A 27,371-nucleotide genomic window follows, 5' to 3' on the forward strand; every position below is an offset into this window, starting at 1 on the left:
TTTATTTTTCACATACAGGCCAATTTCCTATAAAGTAAATACACCAACATAGTGCATGGTGGTGTATATAGTTGTATTTGTGTTCATGTTGATGACTGCATTTGTAATTATGGCATTAACACTGCACGTTAACACATTAACACACTTTTAATCTGCAACCCACCTCTTTTCCTAATAACCAGCAGCTAATTATACTTTACTAACATCATCAATACAACGAGGTCGTCTTTAAATATTGACTTACGTGTTAATGTGGTAAACACCATAAACTATTTCATCATTGAGCAGTTACTTACCTTTTCACCCCGCAGGCCTTCTTGTTGAACCTGGAGTGAAAAAGAAAAGATAAATAAATGATCACATTATGTTTTTTTAAATGATCATTATCCGATTCATCGTGATACCTCGGGCTAATCACTGTGTTTCAAACCCTCTATGGCTTTGTGTGGAAAATGATCATTCTGCTCATTATTTTTTTTGAGGAAACGTTTACATAAAAAATGTCAAAAAATATTAAAAATACCTATAACATGAAGCATTCACAATGTAAGTGTGATGTTGGGTATCACATTTTAAAAAGAAAAGGCTCAACAACCTCATTGTTTCAGAGCTCAGCATTATATTTAGTTCATCACCTAATTGTTCAGCTTCTTCTGTCTAGATATGTGCTTTCTATTGAAGAACGAGGTCAGTAGGTCAATCTTGTCCATCACTACCTGGTTTGTTAAAATAATAGTCATAAAAGTGCATAACTGTCTTTAATTATACCTTAGTTACATGTTTGTTTGTTGTTTTGGTTTGCTTTTTAAAAATGTTGTTAATCTTTCTAACTCCATCCCTCCATCATGTTCTTCACCCCCAAACAAGCCTGTAATCCACAAGAATATAATTCTTCCATCCTTTTGGTCTATTTTCGGTACTCACCATGTCCCCAGGTAATCCGGGAAGGCCTCTCTCCCCCTGTGACGTAGTGCACACAAGGATGAAAACCCCATCATTAGAATCAAGACGCTTTCAGAGTAAAGCACCCTGGGCAATATGATAATGATACGGCAACGACCATAATTTATGAGATGACGCTCGTTAAAGAGCGCACTTATCGTAGGCCTAAAGGAAAAGCGAATCTTGTGCGTGAACGGCCGCGGAAATTCTTTGTGCATATGTGTGAATGCGTGCATCCTCGTGCGTGCGTATGGGTGTGGTATCAGCATGTGTGCACCGCTGGAAGAATCATCAAAGTCAGTAATTACAGACAGACAAATGAACTCAGACAAATGAGTGGGCTGACTTTGATGGTCCACAGAGGAGACTGAGGAATGTCTGGAGAGTGCAGACAGTAGCTCGGGAAACCGATGATTCTTCTTCATGATTTATATCAATGCAGCTTAATAACATTACGCTCACATGCAATATCCTCTTTCAATTGTTTCTAATCAAATGAAAAGAGTGTTTTGGGGCGTACCTTGGTGCCTTTTACTCCGCCAGGCCCAGGCGCACCAACCAGTCCTCTCAGGCCCTAATACATTTTAGACAACAGCTTCATTAGTACGAAGGGTGACTCATCTAATCTGTCACAGATTAATATCTGTGGTCTGATTGTAGCTGCACGATCTTCAACAGGATCACGACTTACATCTTTTCCAGGAACACCAGGTTTGCCAGGAAAGCCAGCTGAACCTGACTCGCCCTAAAATGGAAGTGTACAAGAGAGCATGTTTAAAGTACTGCTATAAGAATTATGTAATAATATATAATATAACTTATATATATACACATATATACATAAGTGATATAGGTATGTATAAGGTCATGAAACGTTTTACATTTAGTAAGTCAAGAAACTCAAATATTAACAGAATCAACAACAGAAAATCCAAAGAAGAAGACCTGTCAGTAGTGAACGAAATGGAAAAATATATCTATAGTTATAGGATAGTAGCACTTAGTTTAACCACCAACAACTGCTGAACCATATTTAAGCTCACCAGATCAGCATCAAATTGTACTCACTCATAGATACCAGCCACCTCAATAGACCTCAATGTTCTATTATTCCCTGAGGGTTTAACCAGCAATGTTACAGAAAGTGAGAAAAAGTGTAATTCTGCTAACATAACAACCAACCAACAAACAAACAGAGAGACACGGGTGAAAAACATGATCTACAAGGCGACGGTAGAATACAAGACCCAAGGGTCGACAGCCAAGCTCGTAGCTCTGTGAGGCTGCACTGAGGCACAGCGCTCTGCTAGAAACATCCATGACAACGGTGCTTTGAGCTAAATGCTAATATCACGCTAGCATGCTCAGAATGTGACAATGTTAACATGTTGACGGCAATCCGTCCGGTTGAGATATTTCTGTCCGATCCAAAATGGAGACCTGTGTCACTATCCCTAGAGGTTACCACTCTAAAAGAGAACAGATTTCAAACGGTGGTGAGAGATGTTTCACCCAAAACACACCTCTGACCTTTCAAACACTGGTCTGACTTCAACCCCTGGTGACTCCTCTGAACCACCTATTCCCTTTATCACTTCACTGAGGCAAGTACTTTTCCAGTTTTCACCTACAGGAAATTGCTCAATAACTGACTGACTGACAGAAAGCTTGAAACCTGGCATCAGCATGTTTGAATGGAGCTCCAGTATACCTAGATCCTGCTCCACATCCTCATGCCATATGCAAAAGCAATCAGTGTACTCATTCCGTGTTTACTGCTTTATACAGACCAGTTGTTAAAGCCGTTTAAGTTTAAATTGACGCTGACATCTCAGTATGATACAAAGTAACTGCTAGCACTGTTTCTTATATCGCCCTGCTCAATGTGTTACTTGCAGTCTCACTGAAATCACAAAAACATCCTGACAACTTGACTTCAGATCAACCAGTTTTATGCAGGGAGATAACCTTTCATTGATTTGTTAGTCTGAATTGCGCTCTAACTTCATTGTGGCTGCAAGAGGTGGAAGGTGTTCACAGCTCAGAGGGAAACTTCAGACATCAACAAAGCTTTATCCGACCTGAATGAGCTGCATTATAGCCAAACGCTCCCACACAGTCCCAGACAGGAAGTGTGGAGAGTGAATCAAGGAAACCACATCTGTTTGCACAATTACGCCCCTCAGTTCTCCGTCCCTCTGAGAAGAATGGTCCCTCTCAGAAGTTAACCCTGTTGTCAGGGTTCGGAGTATGAACTCTACTTTGTACAGGTTCAATCTAACATCACGGTTCAAGCCCCAGGACAAGCTGGGAAAACATGGACAGTAAACGAGTGGCTCGCTCTCTTGTCCCGAAGGAACTACTGTTTTGATTAAGTGCTCTTGAGGAAGCTACTGAACTCCTGTTGGTTGAAGAGTGTTATGTGTCCAGCACCAACAGCTGTAGCAGGCTGCTCATATGTAAGAACATGTGGAACTGTGTGAGGGTCCCAATTCAAGTGTGATATTTTCACTATCAGAAAAAGGAGGCGGTATCACTGACCTTGTCTCCTGGAGTTCCCTTTTCACCTTTTACGCCTGATTCACCCTACAACAAAAAAACACAATATGATTTAAAAACTGAACATTATTATTTACCAGAGTCAGATCCTGACCAGTGCTTTCAGATTATACTCACTGTAACGCCTTTCGGTCCTGGCATGCCAGGCGTTCCTCCATCCCCTTGAATTCCCTGTATGACATGAATTGAACAACATTATATTCATGGACGTTATTGACTTTTTCTAAAAGTGTCAGAGTGACTCAGCATTACACAGCAGGCCAACTGGGAGACTGCTGAGTCAGAGCTGAATCAATGTAAGAAGTGTAACGGACCAACCAAGAAACCTGAAACCTCCAAAAAAGAAACAGCAGATGTCAGTGACCAGACCTCCCCATGGGAGAACCTTGACCTTTGAACTCTCACCTCACTTTCACTCTTCTCTCTTGCGAAGAATGAAAGAAATGCGTCCTCTCGCAATCATTCACACGCACTTTATTTCTGTCGCCGCTCTGTTTTTCAGTAAGGTATTCATGCGGAAAGTATTCTCATTTAAATAATACACCACAGCTCGGCTTGTTCTCTTTAACTGCAGTTGTGCCTCAGAATAGCTGTCGCCCTGACTGATATCTGAAGCCATTTGTTTACACCGTGGAACTCATTTGAAGCTGTGAGGACAGAATAACTGACAGCTTTTGTTTCCTTTTTTGCTTTTCAGCAGGTTTATCACAATTAACACAGAGGGGAAAATGATGCTTTGTTCAATTTTACCAACTTGTTTTGAAGACTTGAAAGTATGATGATACTGCTGTGTAATAGAGTCTCTTTAAGGGCACTTTCACACTTGGCCCAATTGCTCCGAACCATGCCGAGGCATGATTGTCCCTCCTCCCCGGTCCCCTGCTGGCCTGCACTCAAATTGCTCCGGCCGCAACCGGGCCTGAGCACGGTTACCTTTTGTATATATGCCATGACAGCGTAGCGTGGTCGCAGCACAGAGAACATGACTAACATTACTGACTTATTGTGTGTCATTTTGGTCAGATGGCCCGCTAACATTCCTGGATTTCTTGATTATGCAAGGTGGCGTTATACGCATGGTTATACCTCATGTCCACGTGCAAACCCGTGCTTGAGGTCATGCATGAGCAACCATTCCATGCTGAAGCACAACCCTTCCAACCGCCAAGGAAGAAGTCAAACAAACTGGATTGCAGAGCAAAAAAGCACTTAATCATTTCATTCACCGGTGTATCGTGAAGAAGAATCCATTCAATAGGCTTTTTAACGCAAAGACATTCAGACCTGTCGCAGAGGAAAAGCTCAGGTGTAAATAATGAAAGGAATATGCTGAATTTGGCTCTATGTCACAGTGTCAGCATTAATGTTACTGATAGCACCTGTGCTTTTCCTGCATCTGCTGCTGTGAAATGGGCCTATTATACTGTCATATAAAGTAAGTTAGTTGTCTTCCAGGGTCGGGCTAACAGCCTGCTGGCATAAGTGTTTTGTCATCACTGCCTGGCTTAAAAGCTTCATTACTATTATATTCTTTTCTTTTCTTTCTTTCTTTTTACTCTTTGGGATCAAGACAACTCCACAGTTAACCACAGCCTGGAATAGTGTTGCTTTATGCAGTTAAAATGGCTAACACGGTAGCAAACAAGTGCTAACAGACATAAGATAAGCTAGCCTGTGTTGCTGGAAATGGAGTCTAGTGAGAGTAGAAACACTAAACCATGAAGTTAATGTGCAATAAAAAACAAAGCAATGAGTTAAAAGAGGCTTTTAAAGGCTGTATTTGGCGATAATTACCTGTCAATTAGCCTAATCTTTGTGGGTAACCCCTTTCCATTACTGTAGCCATAGTCATTTGGTTCATTAGCTAGGCTATGATTAAAAACAAATCGTGGTGTTTTAATAAAAAACACATCCCACTCACCATTAGAACACATATTTTATCATCATGTTACAAAGCTAGCTGGCAAGTTATTGTCAGAATGAGGTATATTAGGCTTGTAGTTATATCTACATGAGTGTCCTCTTCACTGAGTGATACATACTGTATCTGTTACTGAATTTATTTTGTATTATGTCAATTACACATCAAATCTGAGTGGTATACTGTACAGTATGTCAAAGCGAGGGTTAGGGGCTGATCTCTATCTTTCACATGCATCTACAGTCCCATGAGAGAAGCATTTAGAAGTGGTTTATTATTCCCTGTGTTCTATCAAAAGGGGGCGATCCTTCTCTCCAGCCTTCGCTTAAGCAGCCTGTCACAGTCCACTGGCCAAACCCTGAGCCAGCAGCCCTCCCTCCCCTCCCCGCTGGCTCATTCACCAGCAGCCCTCCCTCCCCTCCCCGCTGGCTCATTCACCAGCTGCTGCTTCGTCCAAGGGACAGTCAACCAAACTGCCCCCCTCTTTCACAGGAAATCGATGAACGGCTGAGAGGTAATTGTCCAGAAAAACGTATGTACGCCCACTTAACAGAACAAGTGTGTCTCTGAGACCGGTGCCGAAAAACCAGAACGACTAAAGATATCCTTTTTTTCTTTTGCATCACACATTTAAAAATCCTTCCAACAGTGAGCAAATTAAAGGCCCGCATTTACACACCTTCAGTCCAGCTGGGCCTGGCTGCCCCTGAGCACCAGCCGCTCCTGCTGCACCCTATTTACAGAAAAACACACGGATGAAAACATTCACATTTGCATAAACGTTCCCCAAACCCTGACTGAAATAATAAAAAAGTGTGCTCCTTACTTTATCTCCTTTGTCTCCAGATAAGCCATCGATACCTGGCACACCACCGAGTCCCTGTTAGACGATTGGAAACACATAATTAAAACCGGTGTGTGAACTTTTACGGTTGGACATATTGAAGAAATCCTCCACACGTCCAGTTTCTCAAGTGCCACACCTTCTCTCCTTTTAGTCCAGGAGCACCTGTCAACCCTATGCTGCCTGTATCACCCTGCAAACAGAAGGCAAGTATTTACTTTGACTGGTCTGTACTACAGAAGCATGCAAGATGGCCGATGGCGACGATGGCGTGCTGTCAACCTGGTAGCACCACACAACACGGTTTAGTACATGGTGGTTGGAGGATTAATGTAGAACACAGTAAGTTAGAGATAAAATGACTTTTGACGAAGACATTTGGACAAAAGAGAGAAATTCACATTACAATTAGAACACAAAGAGTTAAAAAAATACACAATAACACACACAAACTTTTGAGTAAATGTTTGGGAGCCAGAATATGCTAACAGCTGTCAACAACTTGACCGAGACCCACTATGGTCTGGTCGCACATCCAACCGAAGACTCAAGGAACAATGGCTTTCTATTGTCTTCACACTGTCGCACTTTTGGTTTGTACACTGATGTCGTATGCGATGCCAAGGAATCCCGTGAAATCTGAACGCTGGACTGAGTGAAAAGTAATGGCTGTTAAATTACACAGTACCACGAGGTCTTGCCCACCGCAAGACTTCCCTCTGCTTCATAAACCACTTTACAAGTCACACAAGGTTGCCCTTTAATTATTTTAGGAGCTTATATCATTTTAACGCACGTCATTTCTTTCATCACAGAGATTAGCAGAAAGGCCTCCGCTCTTCTGTGCCCTATAACGAAAAAGACATTATCTATCTAAACGCTGCTACGTGGGGAATTGCCTGTTCTTGTCAGTTAAAGATGCAATTAGAAGCAATCAAAGCAGGACGGATTCACTTTCACCCCGTACGACTTGATGACCGACGCAGCCGTTTGGAACCGCAGCTTGAAGTCGTCGGCTGACGTCATGTTTTTGCACCGGCTTTCGAAAAAAAGCTTATAACAACAAATTGCAGCCTTCTCTTGAAGAAAGTGGAGACAGATGCTCATGCAGACAGCGAGGAATAGAAAAAGCAACGGGGATGCTCTGCATTAAAGTTTGATTTAATGCAGTTTTATCAAACCGGCAGCAAGACACTACAAAATGAAAATAAATTTATCATGAAATGAGTTCTGCTGCCTGTCTGACTGCATTACTGGTGTAAAAATGAAAACGTTCCCTACTCATTTTTTTTTAAATGAGAGAACAGAGTTATTTACTGCAGGTACCTCTGTGTTATCCAAAACATCTCAAAACTATTACAACCAAACTAGATAATAAGATGAGAGGACCATGTCTCGTTTTCTAGACCTCTTGTGGCCATCTTAAGTGTCCCTCTCCGGACAGCTTGAATGATGCATGCAGAGGACTTTGTCTGAAGGAATAAATTATACTCCCAGACTCCCAGCTGGCACTGCCAGGCAGTACAGAGGCTGTGATTTGAACTGGGTGGGCGTCTGCACAGGCCTGCGCTCTCTGCTACACATCCTCTGTGGTAACCTGTCCTGTAATTCTGACAATAACAGCTATGAGCATTTTCCTCGCCACTCCCTGACGGAAAAGAGGCCAAAAAGACAAACATGAGACAAAAGATAGGAAAGGGAAAGATATGAAATGTATTTTTGACAGAAAGAAATCAGAAAAGTGTCTTGTATTTACATGCATATCAAATATGCACAAAGACAAGCAGGTTAACATGATGCTCATGCAGCATCAGTCAGAGCAGGTCTACTTACCTTCTCACCTCTGTCACCTTTGACAGAGATTACTCTGCCCTGCAAATAATTAATCGATAAGGATCAATTATTATCGAGGCAGGAGGAGAGGCAGATGGGATAATAGCTGGAAGGCATGCAATCTGAAATGTGTATGATAGTATATCTGCAGTGCTAACAAAGCTCTGAAGCTATCGTTACTGCACTAAACACGGTGTGCTAACAAACTCAATCAATTAACTGTTAAAAGAAGAACAACACTTGTAAATTTGCACATTTTTTGTTTTCATACAGTTTCTCCTTTTTGTCCTCTGAGCCCAGGCGGTCCGATGGCGCCCTTAGTGCCAGTGTCACCCTGAAAACGTATGTTCATACAATAAAAAAGCAGAAAACAAACCCGGAACATAATACAATTGTGTCACACACAAACTAGTACTTAAAAGCAATGGCAGATGACCTTTTCACCCTTAGGACCTGCAACACCAGGTGCGCCGATCTCTCCCTGTGAGAAATAAAAGTACATTTGTCTTTGGAAAGCTATTAAAGAAAGGATTCCCGCTCATCCATGGAAGTAATAGGCAGGGGTAAGGTCTGGTAAGGTCAGGTGGCTTTACCTGCTCTCCTGCAGGACAGGAGCAGTTCGCATGAGGCCCTCTGTGTTGCTCTGCAGCAGTGGGCGCTGGAGTGGGAATCTGCACGGGGGGGGCCTCTGTCACAACCTTCTTTGGGCACTGAAAAGAGATTACAAAAAGCCAACAGTGATCATCAAACCATAAAAAAGAAAGCTAGTGTGAATGAGGGGGGAAAGAAGGTATGATGAGCATCGAGCCACATGACAAAAAATGTATTTTAGTCATGTACCAGTACCAATCTCATGCCTGTGTATTAAGTATGGAGATAGGAAAAATCATATATACAGGGCAGTGGAGCCAGAGGCGATTAGCTTAGCATAAAGACTGGACATACAGGGAGGAACCATATAGATTAATAACAGAACTAGATACCAGACCCAAAGATGGCACCTTATCAGTCAAATGAGAATTGCTTTCAAAAAATATGCCTATCTTCTGGGTTTACTTCGTGGTTATGCGCAGTAGGGTTTCTCCTGCTGACCCCACCCACAAGCTCTCACTCTGTCCATAGACTTGGCATTGTGATGATTTAGAGTTTTTACATCACTTTCATTTTTACAATTATAAAACCTTCATGGATCAAAAAATCATAATAGAAAGAGTCATAAATGACCCAGTTTGCAAAGCGAGGTGTCCTATCAATCGTTTTACAGACGTCTCTTTAACGTTGGTGCTCGATGGGGAAAGACTTTTTGGACCGCAGTGGAATTTTTAGCTGCAATACCGCAAGTGGCCACAGGGCAAAACTGGAAGAAAGGCTGAGTGGCGCCATCAAATCCAGGTCTAAATAATAATAGGCTACATGCATGGAGGGAAATATTTAGACTGGCTCCAATGTCCAAAATTACACATTAAAGCTAACTAATTAACATGTTTTATCATATGTGTTAAATCCATTGGAAAAAAACAAAAACATAAAAAAAGGTTTTAAAGGAAATTACATGCTGTAAATATATTCTAGCTAACAATGGCAGGCACAGTGTTGTCTTCACCGCGAGGTTGCTAGCCAGCCAACAGAGACTCCATGCATAATTACCAAAATGTTAAACTACACCTTCACATTTAAGACTGTCTGGCTCAACCACATATAAAAATGGTTGACTTATGTGCTTTTGTGAATGCGAACTACGATCTTTGTCACAGATACAGCTGATTAGTTTTGTTTTTTTGGTTTAGCTGTCTAGCTAGCAGCTGACCGCCGTTGCTTTGAGCACATCTGTAAGCCTGTAATAATATTAAGTGGATTTCCAAATTTAGCGAGGTGGCATGTTAGCTGCAACACAGTCAAATACTGAATGTTCACGTTAACCTCGTTGTGTGTTTTCCAGCTAAAAATCCAAGTGTTTTAAATTAGAGACTAGCTTGGGATAAAGACAAGAGAGCTTTAAGTGGCCTGCAATTGGACACAAATCTGCATGATCTGCCTGTAACTATTAATTTAAACAGATCCTGTCTTTTTCACGCATCCCCCATTCATAATTTACACAAGGACAACGTATTTGGAGACAACCAAATCTTTAATTAATCTTCATGATTTGCCTAAAATACTCACAGGTCCATTGGGAAGATCACAGCAAGTTTCCAGCTCTGCATGCTTGGAATCACAGTAAATCATCATCCTCTGGAGGTCGAACTGCACGAACACAGACAAACAGTCGATGAACAGATCAACCTCGAGAAAATAACCTTGCATTACACAGAATATAATATCTCCGGAGTGCTGAGCATATCAGACTTGTTCACATACAAGTAAAGACTCACATCAATCGGCACACTGTCATACAGCCTCTTGCCAATCACTGTTTTCCCCTGGATATCAATGTCCTCCCTGTCTTCAATTGGCAGGGTCTGGATGTGTTTGCAGTCAAGGTAAAGGGACACAGACTTGGCCTCCACGCTGAGGGCAATCTTGTGCCAGCTGCGGTCAAACAGGTTGTCAACGTCAGGGTTTTTGAACACGGCTCTGACGGCATCCTTTGTCAGCCCGACAGCGTTGTACTCCACCGCCTTGTTCTCACCGTCCAGGCGGATGGACACCTGACAAGTCAGAGGCAAGAACATGTTAACAATAGAAGCTGAAACATGCAGGTGATCGAAAATATAGAGACGTACAGAGAAAACCTTTACCCCTGAGGCCAACTACGAAATTGGCGTATTACAATTTGATATCCTATTTGAAAATTAGGATCAGGAGTCTGGATTTAATTTTATCTGGCCTGGCAGAGGTAAATACACTATTTCCATGTTTTATGCCCAGTAATTTAAAAAGGATATGAATAGAAACCTGAGCCTGTTCTAAGTTAACCGTGTAATTGGCTAAATCCAGACACATAATAGTCACATTTATAACTGTTTACATTTGGCTGACCCACCTGTGGGATTCCATATTTGTCATAAACCTGCCAGAGGTACCAATCTTCACGTTTTGAGGTTTTCCTGAATTTGAATGTTGTCACAAAGGCGTATTCATCTGGCAACCCTTGAGGAAACACATCTCTGCAGAATAAAAGCACATTGTTATTGTTCACATAAACTTCACGTTGTTTTATGTGATACACACACAGCTGCAGTGACCCAAGTACTGTACAAACCTCAACTCAAACAGTGTCTATGATTCACCTGGTAACAGCTTTGCTCATATATACAGTACTCTGTCTGCTTCCTATGCAGAGAGGCTTTCTATTATTTTGATTACAAGCAAAACATTTTCATACAGTATTATATTGACATTTAATCTGACACATCATGCTGTTTGACATTATAGATGTGAAGTCACGCCCCTTCCAGTGTACACCATGGGACCCAATTTCAGTAAAGAATTGTACAGTAGTCAATGGGGAGAGACACATTTTTAATCTCGAACTACACATATGATGTTTGACAATGTAAAAGATCATTTTGCCCGTCAAGAAAGTTTGTCGTTAAAATAGTAACATGCCAATACGTGGCTGTCACCTTAAATAGAACCACATCACTTACATGACTGCTCAGATTGCAGTCTTTCTAATTATGTACTTTCACAGTTTTATGACAAATTGCAACTTTCTCAAGTTGAAAAATGATCTATTCAAATGAGGTGTGCCTCTCTATTTCTATTTCTGTGGAGAATGAAATTACGATTACATTGTTTAAGCATTTGATGAGGAAAAATGCATGAAAGCATTCTTTGTTATGTAATACATTTTGGGCTGGAAAGAGGGGGGTAGCCTGGATCTGCACAGTGCACATGCCCCAAACCAACCAGAACCTTTCCTTTTCACACTTTAGTTGTTGTACAGATTAAGCAAACAGAGATCTCACGTGTTAATTAGTGAGCTTTGAGATGTTTGTAGGTGGAACTGTAGCCTGTAACCTCTGGAAAGCGCCAAGCAAGCTGTCTCTCCTTGTTTTCAGTCTTTGTACTAAAATAACCACCTACTTGCTGTAACCTCATATTAACAACTACAATTGAATTGATTTTTGGTAAGTTGATGATTGAAATGTTGGTCAACTAAAGCGACCCCTGCATTATTGCTTGTAATTCTTGTTTTTTAGGGGCCTGTGTAAAAATGTAATTCAGTTTCCATTATTATTTTAGGCAATGATTGATACATATTACTAAATATAGTTATTTTGTGTTGCTATCACACTAAATCTATTGGACCAGTTAATATACACTCACTGGCCACTTTATTAGGTACACCTGTCCAACTGCTCGTTAACGCAAATTTCTAATCAGCCAATCACATGGCAGCAACTCAATGCATTTAGGCATGTAGATATGGTCAAGACGATCTGCTGCAGTTCAAACCGAGCATCAAAATGGGGAAGAAAGGTGATTTAAGTGACTTTGAACGTGGCATGGTTGTTGGTGCCAGACGGGCTGGTCTGAGTATTTCAGAAACTGCTGATCTACTGGGATTTTCACGCACAACCATCTCTAGTGTTTACAGAGAATGGTCCGAAAAAGAGAAAATATCCAGTGAGCGGCAGTTCTGTGGGCGCAAATTCCTTGTTGATGCCAGAGGTCAGAGGAGAGTGGCCAGACTGGTTCGAGCTGATAGAAAGGCAACAGTAACTCAAATAACCACTTGTTACAACCGAGGTATGCAGAAGAGCATCTCTGAACGCACAACACGTTGAACCTTGAGGCGGATGGGCTACAGCAGCAGAAGACCACACCGGGTGCCACTCCTGTCAGCTAAGAAAAGGAAACTGAGGCCACAATTCGCACAGGCTCAGCAAAATTGGACAATAGAAGATTGGAAAAACGTTGCCTGGTCTGATGAGTCTCGATTTCTGCTGCGACATTCGGACGGTAGGGTCAGAATTTGGCGTCAACAACATGAAAGCATGGATCCATCCTGCCTTGTATCAACGGTTCAGGCTGGTGGTGGTGGTGTAATGGTGTGGGGGATATTTTCTTGGCACACTTTGGGCCCATTAGTACCCATTGAGCATCGTGTCAACGCCACAGCCTACCTGAGTATTGTTGCTGACCATGTCCATCCCTTTATGACCACAGTGTACCCATCTTCTGATGGCTACCTCCAGCAGGATAACGAGCCATGTCATAAAGCGCGAATCATCTCAGACTGGTTTCTTGAACATGACAATGAGTTCACTGTACTCAAATGGCCTCCACAGTCACCAGATCTCAATCCAATAGAGCACCTTTGGGATGTGGTGGAACGGGAGATTCGCATCATGGATGTGCAGCCGACAAATCTGCAGCAACTGCGTGATGCTATCATGTCAATATGGACCAAACTCTCTGAGGAATGTTTCCAGTACCTTGTTGAATCTATGCCACGAAGGATTAAAGCAGTTCTGAAGGCAAAAGGGGGTCCAACCCGGTACTAGCAAGGTGTACCTAATAAAGTGGCCGGTGAGTGTAATTACCTATTGAGAACTTGCATGTACTACATCTACCCAAGGGCAGATAATGTCTTGTGTGTGTTTCTTACCACGACCACAACTTTAGGTCACATCTTTACGAATAATTAGAAGAAGATGTACAGTGTGTTGTTGTCTAACTGGATTGTCACTTACTCTGTTTGCTGTACAATGGGCATTGTTCCAAGGCGGACGTAAGAACTTTGGCCATCATCGTCTCTGGTTCCCAGAACATCTCTCACGTTGAAGTACTCCATCAGGTCGAACCCTGCAGCAACACAGTAAATAGCCTGGTTGGACTCATGACAGTCTCTCACACACATAAATAAGCACACAGGGCTCTTGAGCTGTGAGGTTGAGTTATGGTTTTGTCAGATTTCTCAGGGTGTACTGGGGTTTAATTGGGTCAATCCCACCACACCCTGCAGCCTCTGTGTTTGTGGCTTTTGAGAGGAGGATTAAAATAACAGTATTACTGAATAAGTGGAAAACAGGGCTATCTGTTGGCCCTTCAACATTTGTTAGATTTGCTGCCAGAGGAAAAAAACTAGCTGGCATCACTGGTAAGGTCCTCGTGTGAGTCTGAGAGTGTGTGCACGTGTGTGTACGTTGCTCTGCAGTGTGTGATTTGAAGTGGTGTAACCACAGACCATATTTAGGTGGTTTAGAAAGGACACTCCCTTGTACAACAAACAAGTGCTGTAGCTATGGCAATGCCAGCAGCACGATGAGAGCCTGAACGGCACTAATGCTGCCAGTTTGTCCAGCAGATCTCGCTGAAAGCTGGTGGTCATGTTTGTGGATTGAGCCCTTCTGGATGCAGACTGTGCCATTAGTGAGCCAACTGGATGAGGACTGCCTCAACATATTCCTGCATGGCCTCAGTAATGCAGCAAAATCTATGAGATGTAAAGTTTCCGGTGGGAATATTAACACCGGCGCACTAATCTTCCAAAGAGGAAGCTGGGACATTAAGGTGGTAATGTGAGAGTCTGGCAGAAGCTTAGTGGATGTCATTAGAAATAGCCTGGAAACAGGTGGCTAGACACACGGGCTGCCCCTGTGCCATTAGCAACAGAGTAAAAAATAACAGTAGAAGAAGAGCCATCACCACAGACTGAATAACTGAGAGGACCAGACGTCCGCCATGCTACTCTGTCTGTCAGTGAAGGCCAGCAAGTGTCTCAGATGCACTGCTAGTGGTGACAGATTACCGTGCAGTCAGATTACTCTTTACACCCACCATAGAGTGAAGAAGGACGTTTCTCATTCACTTCCATTCATTTTGGATGCCATTTGTTCATTTGCGTCTTTAACAATCACCTCTTCTGGTCAGTGGACAGTGCTGTCTCTATTAATATAAACACGATGACCAGTTTGCTTAGATTTTTGTTGTTTCGGGAGTTTTCTAACAGCTGATGTGCTTGATCTCAATACTTCTAGATTATGCAGATCTTCCGCAGAGCTTCTGCATTGTGGGGCCCATAGAGCGTGCGAACAAGAGACGTCCATCTGCCAAATGGCTAACTTCTGATGAACTTATTCATCTCATTTGATCATGTGGCTCTTCTGGACTTTCCAAGTGTTACCAGATCAGATTGCTCAATTTATGATAGTCAGATGCTTCAATGCCTGGCACTCTTCCTAGGGGATACAACCATGTTTAGCCCAGAACAGACAAACCAAACACTGGCTGTGGTGGATGACTTGACTTTTTAGCATTTTTAGCACCATCATAGTTTCTCCTATACGCTTGGAGGGGGTGAGTGAGGGGAGGGGTGTTCAGATGGTTTCATTCTGCAACCTCACTGCTACAGTAGATGCCACTAAATCCTACACACTGTACATTTCATTAACAGTGTAGTTACTTTATTAGATTTTTTTCTTTTTATCTGGTATAACAGTATAGCTCTTGTACTGTAGCATTACCACATGCTTACATCGTGGCAAGACATCAGACTAAGAACAGAGACTACAGTGTCAGAATCAGGATAACTGGTGGCATATCTGAAGCAGTCTGATCCATTATTGTCGCTGTGTTCTCTAATGGTACCTGTCTTCAAGCTTCAAGTCAAACCTGCACCTCAATACATGCAGCTAATTGACAAAAGGCTACTGAATTCTGCTGATAGAAGTCTCATGTAAAAGGATGTGGCTTATTTTGAATCAGAGCAGAAGTCCAACATTTTAGCGAGTGACTCATGTTTTCTGATGCTCAGCTCTATCTTTTTAAGCATTGGTGATGTGAACGGGATGTTTTGCTGCTTATCGGTCTTGTTGAAGGGTTTCTCGAGGAAGCCGTGCAGCTGTGAGTTTTACTGGCCTTGATCCCCTCCGTCACCGCGCTCGCATCGTGCACATACGCTCACCGCGCCGTTTCTCTGGCTGTTTGCGGGCCATCTCAGCACAGAGCTGTAATTTGGACTGGCAGCAGATAGCGTATAATCAACCCAAAAAGTTATTTTGGACAGCCAAAAGCGGCCAATGGGTGATCTGCGGGAAAAGCCAGATGAGTTCACTGACTGGGAAAGCAAACGCATCCACACAGCATTCTTTTGATCAGAGCAGATGGCAACATTTGTGCAGTAGATAGTGAGCACAGGGCCGCAAAGACACTCCGCAGCCTCCTGTGTGCGCTCAGTACCCCCGAGGGGTCAGACTAGATAAATACAAGTCTGACTCAAACCACAGCTCTCTTGGCTGTCAAATCATAATCAGTGGCAAATAGTCTTGACATTTCTCACGGAGCAATACACTCTCTGCACCAGCGTACAGAGCATTTGTTGTGTAATTATAAGTGGGAGTGTACAGGAGCTGCTGCTGCAGTGACGATAAATACTGTTTATCTTGTTCTTCTCTGTATGTCTGCTCGGCCACAATCTGAAAATAAAGTACTTTACCCAAGTAAGTTTGACAATGTATGTCTTTGAGCAAGGCCACAGTTACAGACTTACTGCATTCTGGAAAACCCCGGACATCTTTGTCATGTCGGGGAGCTTCAGACCTCAGACCGCTGTTTGATAACATTTTGCCCCAAGCGGGGCCCGGTGCAGGTTTGGGCTCTTAGATCTGGTTATTACAACTGTCTGTGCTACACTGTAGGTAGAGGCAGACAATAATCATCCTTAAACTTTTTCTCACTTTGTGTTAAATGAAAACTACATTTTTCAGGGGACCTGCTGTGGTCTCTTGATGTAATCCTGATGCTCCTTGGACCGTACTGTGAGAACTGGTAAGATATAGAAATCCATTTCTAAATTAGAAATCTTACTTTGACAGTAACTGAGGATTTAGAATGATGAGAGTGACTGGTAGCTCTGAGCGGGGACCATTTGATTTGTGGTGCTTTTTGCTAAATGTAAAAGAAATTTAAATCAGAGTATATTTCAGATGTAAGAGACTCTCATATCATTTCATGGCTTTTGCAACTTTTGAAAGATTTTGGAACTGACATTAAAAGACAAGCAAAACGCAGCCCAAAAGGATTTATTCCAATTAGAGTGCTTACAGCACATCTGACAAAGTGGTACATCTGCTTAAGAAAACATCAGTGGTTTCAGTGATTTATCTGCAGATTGGTCTGATTCCTCTGCAGTTTAGAGGAAAAGCATAACCACATAATTAGCACTTGCCCACTGGAGAGGATCTGATGATGTGTCTCATCATTGAGATGGGAAGCTGTCAGCTATGATCAGACGCACACACAGTATATATTTCCAGATTATCCCTAATTGGCTGTTCCTTAACTTGTTAACTTTATCTGTCCACTTGTCATATAAAACTCAAAACTTTCTCTACTTAACAGTGGGGGGAAACACTAACGTGGCTTTATTGGTAAAAAGTACATTTACTCAAAGCCATACTTGAGATATTCTCTATTTCTGGTATAATTTACTACCTAGTATAATAACTTTTTACCTGATTATTTCCATTATATACCACTCTAGGAGATGTGGCACCTTTTACTCCAAACGGCATCCATTTTAAACATCCAACACCACATTACAATGGATGTATTACAAACACATCTTCGACAAGACCATGTTGTGAAGGATTAATTGCATATAGAATTGATTAAGAAAAAGTATAAAATGCAAGTCTTTTTCAAAAATCGTATCATATTTTTCTGTCGCTACTTATGTGAAGGACTCAACTTTTTAATTTTCACAATATGGTAGGGCTAATTTACTACGGTAAACAAAAAAAATACTTCTTCCACTATGGCTTGGCTTCAAGAAAAAGTAAAAAGCAGTTAATAGCTGTGTAACTTATAGGTAACTCCTGGTATAAGCATCATTAGCGGATTTGTAATAAAGCTTAAGAACACTAGATATCAAATATCAGCCTGTCATTGTCATTTATCTCTGCTGGTTTGAAACTTGCAAAGACATTTAAGTCTCTTTTTCTTATGTTATTTCTGGGCTCAGTAGTTACCATATTAGCCCGATAGCATAAAAGTTTGCATATGTCTCATAGATTTCCTCCTGGCACTCTGGTTTCCTCCCTTAGCCCAAAAACAAGAAGATGGCTCCATGAACTGAAACACTAAATTGGCCGTGCGATGGTTCATTATTGTAGTTTTCATCTCTGAACGATCTGTTCAAGTTGTACCCGGCTTCTCACCCAGTGCATGCTGGGATAGCATTATCCCACATTTATATTTGAAACAAATTGCTCATTGGAATGTCTTCCATCATGAAGCACTGTCATGATTCTTGAAGAATTTCATTGCTCTGGGTTTCAGTGAGTTTTAGTGACCCATGAAGGCTGAAATGCTGTTTATAGAGACTTTTACAGCTTGACAAGAATGAAATTCACAAGGAACACAGACTGCTTTGACTTTTGGAAAGAAATAACTGGATACTGCCACAAAAGAGTCCCTCAGCAAAATGTCAGTCATTTAGTATCAAAAACTCATATCTGTCGCCATCGTGTTTTAGCACATGTTGGTGTCAGTGTGCCAGCCAAATGTGGTAAGAGTCAGACTTTCTAAAACACAACATTCAGCGGTCTGACAACTCTCTTTCCATGAAGTCCAAACAGTCATGCCTGGGCATCTGTTTTTTCTCTTAGCGTGATGGATGTGGGTGGGAGACAGACAGGAACTCAGATCCCCCCAAAGACACTCTTGTAACAACATCCGACCTTTCTGGATAAACGCTATTCTAGAGTTCTGAGAAACCGTCACGGAATATATGAAATAAAGAATTCAGTGATGGAGAACTAGTAATGTGCTTCACTTGGTAGATGACAAGTTCAACCGCTGAACTTGAAAACCACTGGCAGCTCATCAGTGGCCCTAATCCTCCAACTGTGACGCTCTAACTACCCCTGTAGTCCGTTTTGCATGTGTAGGGCTTGTAATACCCAACATACCCACACACTAACTTGACAAATAAAAAAATGTCCAGACTGATACTGGTATAACATTATTATAATGTAAGACCTTTCATGTGGATCATTTTTTCCAAAACTGATGATGTCAGTTCAATCAGGTTAAAGTTTATGCTGTTTGTAAACTTTTCCTTTAACTATAGATCACGTTTACTTCACATTTCATGAATGAATGTATTGATTATACAACTCAAGCCAGTTTGAATGGTACATGAATGTATTTTCATTTCATATGGAGATGGTGGTATGCCAGTAGCTGCTTGGAACCAGAGACAAAACACATTTACATTTCTTAAACATAGTAGCTTGGTTTCCACAATGGTTAGCTGTCTGACAGAATGTTGTTTTTGCAAGTGTATTGCGTTTTTATAATAGCCTAAAACAAGATAGAAAATGAATGTACCATACAAGTAGCACTTTCCAAGTCATGAATAAAACCAATTCAGTTTCGAATCAGATAGAAAGTGAGGAACTGTGAGTGAAACGCTCTATACCCTTGCATTTTAAAGGTATGTCCTGATGTTGTTTCTCCTGATGTAGAAAAGCTAAATGTGGGAATGTAGGAAATGCTTTCAAAAGTAAAGAGCTGACTTTGTGGTTGAAAAGTGTCGCCAGCGCTGCGTGTTGTCGTGAGAGAGAGCAACACTTTGCACATACCTGGAACTTCTTCAAGACCATAACTGGTGCTGTTGGGCTTAAAACGATCAGGCTGGACCTTCATGTTTGGACACAGGACATCTGAGGAGAGAAGACAATAGCTCGGTGAGACATGCTGTAAATCAGGATGTGATACTCGTTTGGGAACAAAGGGTAGGCAAAGAGAACTGTTGAAACACTTTCATTGGAAGCTTTGTATCTAACTGTTGGAAATCTTATCATGGTACTGCTGACGAGTAACATTCTGAAACTTTATGAGGGGTCAGAGGAAAAAGGTGTGAAGATGTGCAGCCTTAGACTAATATGTGATCTGACAGACAGACTGCCATCCGTCGCTGCTGTCTGATGTCTGAGGAGTGGAGTGTGTGGGTGGAGGGCGGCTCTAAGAACAGGAGGCATATCCACAGGCCCGAGAAGCAGCAACAGTTTTATATTTCAACACACACATATTTCAGTGATGGTGATGACAGTGAGAAAGGCAACAGTGTCAGGTTCAGTTTTTATTGGCAGGAGGGATATTTTCTATTTGTATCGACATGCCAGCCTCACTACTAAAGACCACGTATATGGATCCTGTTTAGTTTAATAGATGTAAACATTGGCTTAGTGATGATATTGACATTTTTAATGGGTCAGTGCACGTAAATTACCCAAAACAACAAACATGTTTTGTCACTTGGAGGTGGGGAGCTTTGATTATGGCTCTCATTTAGAAAATTGAAAGTCTTCTCGTCTCTTCTCAGACCGCACTATCAACAGCTTTTTATTGGAGATGCTTTCTGCCTGTGAAATACTTCCCTGGGAAAAGGGTTTGTAGCCTTTCTGGAAAGATGTCAAAATATTATGTTTGCGCCGTGTCTGTCGGGATGGCAGTGTCGATGGTGGATACTTTGGTCCAGACTGAAATATCGATAACTGTTGGACAGATTGCCTTGAAATCTGCTACAGACATCTTGCTGAGGATTTAGTCAAATTTCATTTTGTCCAATACTTTGATTTATGACCAAATACCTGCAAAACTAATGACTAATATTGATGCTTTTTACCAACCTCTAGCATGCTAACACCTATACCAAGATGGTGAAAATTGTAAACATTTATATTTGGAAAGTCTAAGGTGCTCAGCCCATTAAAATCGCTAAATCCCATGTGTGTATTATAGACCTGGATACAAGGGCATAGCTCAGTCTTTTAATTCTGCTCAGTGGCCACTTCTGGTATTGCAGCAAAAATTCCCCTGCGCCCCAAAAAGCATTTTCCCAAGAGGTCACCGTTATAAAAGAGACATCTATAAAACTGTTGACAGGACACCTCAAAATGCAAACAAAGACAATTATGACTCTTTCTATTAATTTAAGATCTATGTCGGTTTTGTAGTTGTTAAAGTTTCATTAAGCCAAGAAAGGCTATTTAAAAAACCATGACGTCTTCATAATGTAAAGTCTTTAGGCAGAGCAGGAAGTCGTGGGCGGAGCTAGAAGGACAAACTCTACTGCGCATAATGAGTAGGACACTTAACTGGGATATAAACCTAGACGCTAGATATCTTTATTGCCTAATGTGCCAAGCAAGCAATTCTTATTGGACTGTATGGGCGCCATCTTTGCGTTCACTATCTAGTTTTTCAATACGTATCTATGCTGAATCCCAGCGAAACAAAAAAGTCATAACTTTTGACTAACTTTTGAACGTGTAGGATGCTAGTGCAGAAGTTGTTGAAAGCAGTAGCACACAGATAGCGGAAGAGACGAGAATGCCGCCTGAAATAGTCGCCCAGTGGCAGGGGTTATACCAATAGTCTACATCCAGTGAATCATCATGTTAGCATTCAGACATTAGCATTCAGCCTAATGCATCTCTGTGCCTTACAGACCAGCTACTGTAGCACGGTTTTAGACTCGTTTTTATGTAACAAAACACTCAATTTATCAATGTAAATGAGGCTAAAAAGCAGGACTGCAACAGAAAAGAATGACCCGTCCCAGCTCACTAATGCTACAGATTGAATCTTACTTCTATCAAGACGAATCTGGACTCATCAGCGTTTGACGATGATGGTCTTTGATCTCTTTCCCCGCATTCATTTCACAACTGACAAGATGAACATAAATAAAACCGTCTCACCCATCCCACAGGGCAAGATACATGTCCACACTGTTGATCGAGTGTGACAGCAAACGCAGGGTCTTTTCATCAGTTTGTAATCAATCAGTTCAGAGGAACTTCTCATTAAAACTATTAAAACTAAAATAGCCCAACAATTTGTCTGTATCGCGACTGTCAGTCTCAAATATTATCAGTGGCTGAGAATGCCACTGTGAGACACTCCAGCTCCCCACATAGATCAAGTATCTGCCAAACATCTACTATGAAACCCTGCAATTTTCTTAAAACACCGCTATCAAAATCATCATGTCAGAGTGGCTTTTAACCTGAGGACAGCTCCGTTGACATGGCTTGTTTTTCTGTCCCATGCAAAGCACAAAGAACGTGTAATAGGAAAATCCAAGCAGCTAGTTTAGCTGTCAGCATTTGCATACTTTTTTAGTGATCCTACAAGTGGTGTTATCTCCATTTCCCATGCTTTATTTTTAACTTCAGCTGTACAGTTTGTGCTCATTTGTGTCTGTCATCTGTTTGTTTTTTGTTCAAATGAGAGGATTCTATATTTCATTCTTAAAGTCTTTAGTGTTATAATTGAAGATCTCACAAGTTCTATATTGTTTGTAAAGCCAGCGAGTCTACCAAAAATTACCATTCTGTGAATGAATGGGAGTGCGTCACTCTTCTTTACAGATGGTGTTGTTGCACAGCCCTGAGACTTAGCATGCTAGATAGCCGAGCTACTCCCTGCACTTGTGGGCCCCAAAGCTATAATTTAGGGATCTGGCTGTGAGTTAAAATGGAAGCAATGTAAAAACCTGCCTGTGGAAATGAATGTCTCAGACAGGTTCACAGTATCAGCAGAAGCTTGAGCACTGCACACCTAACAGCCGCCATTTGTTCAGAGACTGATACATTTTTAATTCTTACTATTACCAGTGTTACCTGTCAGCGTTATGGCTGCTGAATTTTTTAAATACCCTGCAGGTGTTAGACAAGAGCTCTGATATTAGAGTTGTCCCATCACTGGAGTCATGTCAGGTCAAGTGCGTCATCTTATAGGCCGGTGAGGCCACACATGGTCTATTGAATCGGTGCAGCCTGTAATAAGCAGTGTCCTTTTTTAAACCTATAGATTAAAAGGTGAACGCATTGAACATGGACACTGGAGCGGCTGCAAAGGACCCACTTGAAACATTAGAGCTATAATTTTCTGGGTGAAAATAACTTACATTGCTCAGTGAGCCAGTCGTGCTGACCACTGATATACTTAGAGACTCACTCGTGGCCACTTTAGAGATTAGAGAAAAGAAAACACTGGAACTGTCTTTCAGTGTAAATTTAGCCTTTGGTCAGTTCTACATAGCTCATTATACTCTGGACTTGCATGTACAACATGTTTTTATAATAATATAACCTACATCATTGGTTGGCAGACTGGGAGTCTATGGAGTCAAGGAGCAAGGTCAGAGGTCAGTGGCTTTAAAATGACTCTCCATGTTGCCCTTGCACCAGTATCGCTCTGCAAGATGATACGCCCTTACTTTAGAGTCTGGATCAACACTTTCTTTCTTCTGAGGAGTCTCTACTTTTGCCTCATCAATCTTGACAATTTAGAGCCATAGTTGAGAGTTTATCTTTGCTCATCTGTGCGCTTAAACCATGTAATCATGTCATTTCCGCTTTTGTATTTACTGTTTGTGGCTAAGACTTATGGCATCCTTTTCTTTCCTGTCTGGCTAATTTTAGGCAGGAATTTCAAGCGTTGGAGTGCAAAGCATCCATCTCCTCCGTGAAAACACTCACACACAGACACTTCTTCACTTCTCCGCACGGCTACTGGACAACATAAAGCTATTACTCTATTTCTAAGCCTATTTTAGCAAATTTGTTTGGCTCTGTGAGCTACTTTCTAAGCCTGTGTGCCTGTGTTGAAAGATTTTCTCAGCAGACTAGTGGAAAAACCATTGAGGTTAGCTTAAGACAGGCTTTCCAGTGCTAAACACCTCTGCACCAAAGCAGCAGTCGAAAAGGCAGCTACGCCACAGAAATGTCTCGGTTAGAGAGTTGTCATTTACAAGCCAATTTTTGCAACAGCCCCCTCACACATTTCATACTCAGTCAAAAAAGAAGCCATGATAGCTCTGTGTGCATGTGCTGCAGCTCTTTGTGGTCAGGGTGGGGTTTTGTGGTTGGGGTCTTTCCTCCACATGGTGCTTAAAGGTTAAAATAAGTCTAATTTGATTTAGAGCACGTTCAGGGTGAGGCAGCGTCTTCAAAGCGAGGCTTCAAACAGAAGGCATGCAGTGTGAGTGATGTGTTGGCACCGAGCCTGATGGCTGACTTACTTTCACACAGCCTCCTCCTCAGCCTGCCCCTGATCTTGTCAATGGCATTGAAGTCCGTCACATGGAAGACGTGGGCATTCTTTGGCTCGGCTGCGATCTCCTCCAGCTCCACCTTCAGCGCTTCGCCGATGCCCACAGCAAACATCCTGATGCCAGCTTTGGCAGCTGCCTTAGAAGGCTCCAGAACATAATCCTGGCTTCGGCCATCTGTGAGAAGGATGGCCACCCTCTGAATGCCTCTGGCGATGGGCCTCGCTCCATTCTGCTCTGTGAAGATGTTGGTGGTGGTGTAGCTGATAGCGTCCCCAGTCATTGTATTCCCCCCCAGGTAGCGAATGTTGCGGGCGGCTCGCTTCACATCCTCCAGGGTCCTGTGTCTGCCCAGGTTGAACTCAGTGGTGGGTCTGTCACTGTAGCGAACCACGGCTACTCTTGTCTTGTCCGGTGCCACATCAAAAGACTCTACAATGTTGGCCACCCATTGCCTGATCTTCTCAAAATTCTCTTTTCCAACACTGGATGACGTGTCCAAGATAAACGCCAAGTCATAGTGGACATTTTTGCATCCTGCCACAGATAAATACAGAAGGATTTAGTGTGAATATAATGTCTACGGCTGGAGTTATCAGAATATTCAATCTTAATGGTCTTACCTGCCCTCTGTGCTTCCACTGTCTCGCCGGACAGAGTCAAGGCCAGGATGACCAAGACCAGGGTGATCCGAAATCCCAGTCGTAATTCCATCTCGGCCTCAGTTTGGGTCTGTTTTGTTTAGCTTATTACCACCATCAAGCTGTCCAGTCTGTGGAAAGGTCAGTGGAAACATCAACAATTCACGACTACATGGACTCTAGCAGACAAAATAAGACAGTTCAGAATCTAAATCCTGTTTGCCAAGCTGTCCCTTGGCAAACAGGATTGTTGCAATAATTTCTCTCCAACAGTGAAACCAAAATGGGTGAAGCACTTCCTGTCGTGCAGGGAGATTGCTGGAAAAAAAAAAGCAGGCCTCCTACAGTGACTGCTGACACATCTCTATATTGGCAAGGGACTGGTGGAAAGCCGATTCGGGACTGAATTAGGCACTTTGTATGTATATAGAAACTTGGGCTCCGACAAAAACAAATCTCTATCTCACCCTCCCTATCGTGCAGTATTTCTATTGGCTCCTGTTTGAAAATTCTTTCTGTTATGAAAGCTGGCAGGAAATGTTCTCCATTCTCAAGATGTGATAATTGAAACCTAAGATTGAAATACACACCTCTCTACAACAGCGAGTGAAAACTGGACTCACCAAAGAGTGTCGCAACTTGCTGCCAAAAACAGTTTTTTATCGTCTCCACCCACAACAGTAAAAGAGCAATGTAGGGATGTGCTGTTTGCTGATGTTGCACTGGAAGATTTTTCCACATTGATGTTTTTGTTTTAAATTTATGCTGGTATCTCTAGTTGTCATTTTGAGTACCGACAGTAAAATTTGTGCAGCACCAATGTAATTCGAGGACCGATCAGTCCATCTCTGTTGGTTTCATTTATGAACCTGGATGGACCTGACAGAAACCTGTCGTATAAACGCAAAACTATTCTTGCTCTTATTGTACACAAGTGGTTGTGTTGCCTGCCATTAGGGCTCATGTGTGACTGACTGTAGCCATAACACGGACTCATCCTGACTGGGAGAGTGTCTCATTGCGGGGGTCACTCGGGGAGGCTGAGGACGAGGAGAGTCTTGAGTTATGCACAGCTTGGAAAGCAATGAAACGAGTCTCCTGTGTTCTGAATACATCCTTTACCAGGAAAAGTGCATCACCTTTCTGAGTTCTTTCCATTGAATGTCTCTGTAAATGTATTTGTTTCGTTGAGGTGAATGGCATCCTGTCATGAATGTGTGTTGTTAGCATAGCTTAGCACAAAGACTGGAAACAGCTAGTACAGCTGTGTTAGAATGTAAAAACAAGATATGTAAAGCTCACTAGATGTTTGTATTTTATGTACAAAAACTGAAGTATAAAAACGACAAATTGAAAGTCTTATGGGGGTTATGTGCTGGACTATTTGTTGGCCAGAGCAGTGACTTGAAGCAGAGCTTGTTCTGCGTTTCATTTGAAGTCGTAAGTCGAAATTCGTGGGGAACTAACAGGAAGTCAGCCAGCTAGTGCACATGCTCTATGTAAAAGAGCACATTGTTAGTTTTACACAGTCATTAAACAAACAATAAATATTGTATTAATCAGTGAGTATAAGTTGGCTTATGTAATGAAGTGGCAGTAGGCTAACTGTTTGCTCTTGCTCCCGGTCTTTATGCTACGCTAAGTTAAGCATCTCTCAGCTGAAGCATCTTATATAAAAGACAGAAATTAAAGTGTTGTTATTATTATGATCCTTATTAGCATAATTTTTTTTGTTCAGGTATTATGTACAGGAAGCTGTAAACCACAGTACAAGTGCCTTCCTGGATGCCCCTATGGTAAATAAAACCTGATACAGCTCCCTCTCATGTGCCCTTCCAGTGGACAAATCGTGATAAAGTGCCCTATAGGGTGGTGCCCTTTTATTTTTTTTGCCCCTGCCCCTCAAACATCCAGAGTCCGCCACTGCAAACAGGTGTAGCAGAGCAAATTATTATGACAACTCCTTTAATGAATTGAAAAACTTAAACAAACCAAGTGCACAGTTATTAACTATTAGTATGTAGATTTTTATACATGTGTTAAAAAATAACAACATTTCAAAGAGTGTAAATTGATGATCAATCAAGACTATGGAACCTGAATCAGTTGGATCCAATTGTACTGTGCTGTATTGTAGCTAACTGATACAGGCTGTGATTATTTATGTTCCCTTTGCACTGAAAGAAGTGAATATGTTGCCATCTTTGTAGCATATTTTAGACTTAATGACGATAACAGTCAGTGGAAGTTTGGGCATTCAATGAATTTCAAGTAGTATGGCAGGGTCATAAATGTATAAGAGTATATGTTTGTATGATTTTAAAATAGAAAGTAATTATAGCAAAAAAAATTCCAGCAAACACAAATTTAAAAACAGCAACCCAAATGACTGTGGCTTGACCTATATAGCCTGTGAAATAGAGAGTGCATTATTTACTGTGGGTGAAGGAAAGTGCTTTGGCCTCTAGACACAATTTTTCTTATCTGATTCTCCATTAGGCTATTTCTGCTACTTGGTCTCACTTGTGCTATTAATGAGGCACGCTAGCTGAATCACTCTAATTGCCCCAATTAGTGTGCATTTAAAAATCAGAGATATTCAGTCCAGCAAGA

The 27,371-nt window shown here is 41.8% G+C and overlaps 1 protein-coding gene across 1 annotated transcript in view; it reads right to left on the reverse strand.

Annotated features, from left to right (window-relative positions):
* Nucleotides 1-27,371, reverse strand: part of col22a1 (collagen, type XXII, alpha 1) — a 60,264-nt gene that overhangs the window by 32,109 nt on the left and 784 nt on the right. Inside the window, exons 2-21 of the mRNA XM_084380029.1 lie at nucleotides 24,741-24,889; nucleotides 24,088-24,654; nucleotides 19,637-19,717; nucleotides 13,742-13,853; nucleotides 11,083-11,206; nucleotides 10,472-10,747; nucleotides 10,263-10,343; nucleotides 8,693-8,809; nucleotides 8,536-8,580; nucleotides 8,371-8,433; nucleotides 8,100-8,138; nucleotides 6,406-6,459; nucleotides 6,249-6,302; nucleotides 6,102-6,155; nucleotides 3,619-3,672; nucleotides 3,484-3,528; nucleotides 1,634-1,687; nucleotides 1,463-1,516; nucleotides 925-960; nucleotides 297-326 (exon numbers count right to left, since the gene is read on the reverse strand). Of these exons, the coding sequence (XP_084236155.1) occupies nucleotides 297-326; nucleotides 925-960; nucleotides 1,463-1,516; nucleotides 1,634-1,687; nucleotides 3,484-3,528; nucleotides 3,619-3,672; nucleotides 6,102-6,155; nucleotides 6,249-6,302; nucleotides 6,406-6,459; nucleotides 8,100-8,138; nucleotides 8,371-8,433; nucleotides 8,536-8,580; nucleotides 8,693-8,809; nucleotides 10,263-10,343; nucleotides 10,472-10,747; nucleotides 11,083-11,206; nucleotides 13,742-13,853; nucleotides 19,637-19,717; nucleotides 24,088-24,654; nucleotides 24,741-24,831 (2,031 nt within the window). The 5' untranslated portion in view covers nucleotides 24,832-24,889. The remainder of the gene's footprint in view (nucleotides 1-296; nucleotides 327-924; nucleotides 961-1,462; nucleotides 1,517-1,633; nucleotides 1,688-3,483; nucleotides 3,529-3,618; nucleotides 3,673-6,101; nucleotides 6,156-6,248; nucleotides 6,303-6,405; nucleotides 6,460-8,099; nucleotides 8,139-8,370; nucleotides 8,434-8,535; nucleotides 8,581-8,692; nucleotides 8,810-10,262; nucleotides 10,344-10,471; nucleotides 10,748-11,082; nucleotides 11,207-13,741; nucleotides 13,854-19,636; nucleotides 19,718-24,087; nucleotides 24,655-24,740; nucleotides 24,890-27,371) is intronic.

The sequence above is a fragment of the Pagrus pagrus genome (assembly GCF_965226575.1).
Source record: "Pagrus pagrus genome assembly, chromosome: 17".
Classification (NCBI taxonomy): Eukaryota; Metazoa; Chordata; class Actinopteri; order Spariformes; family Sparidae; genus Pagrus; species Pagrus pagrus.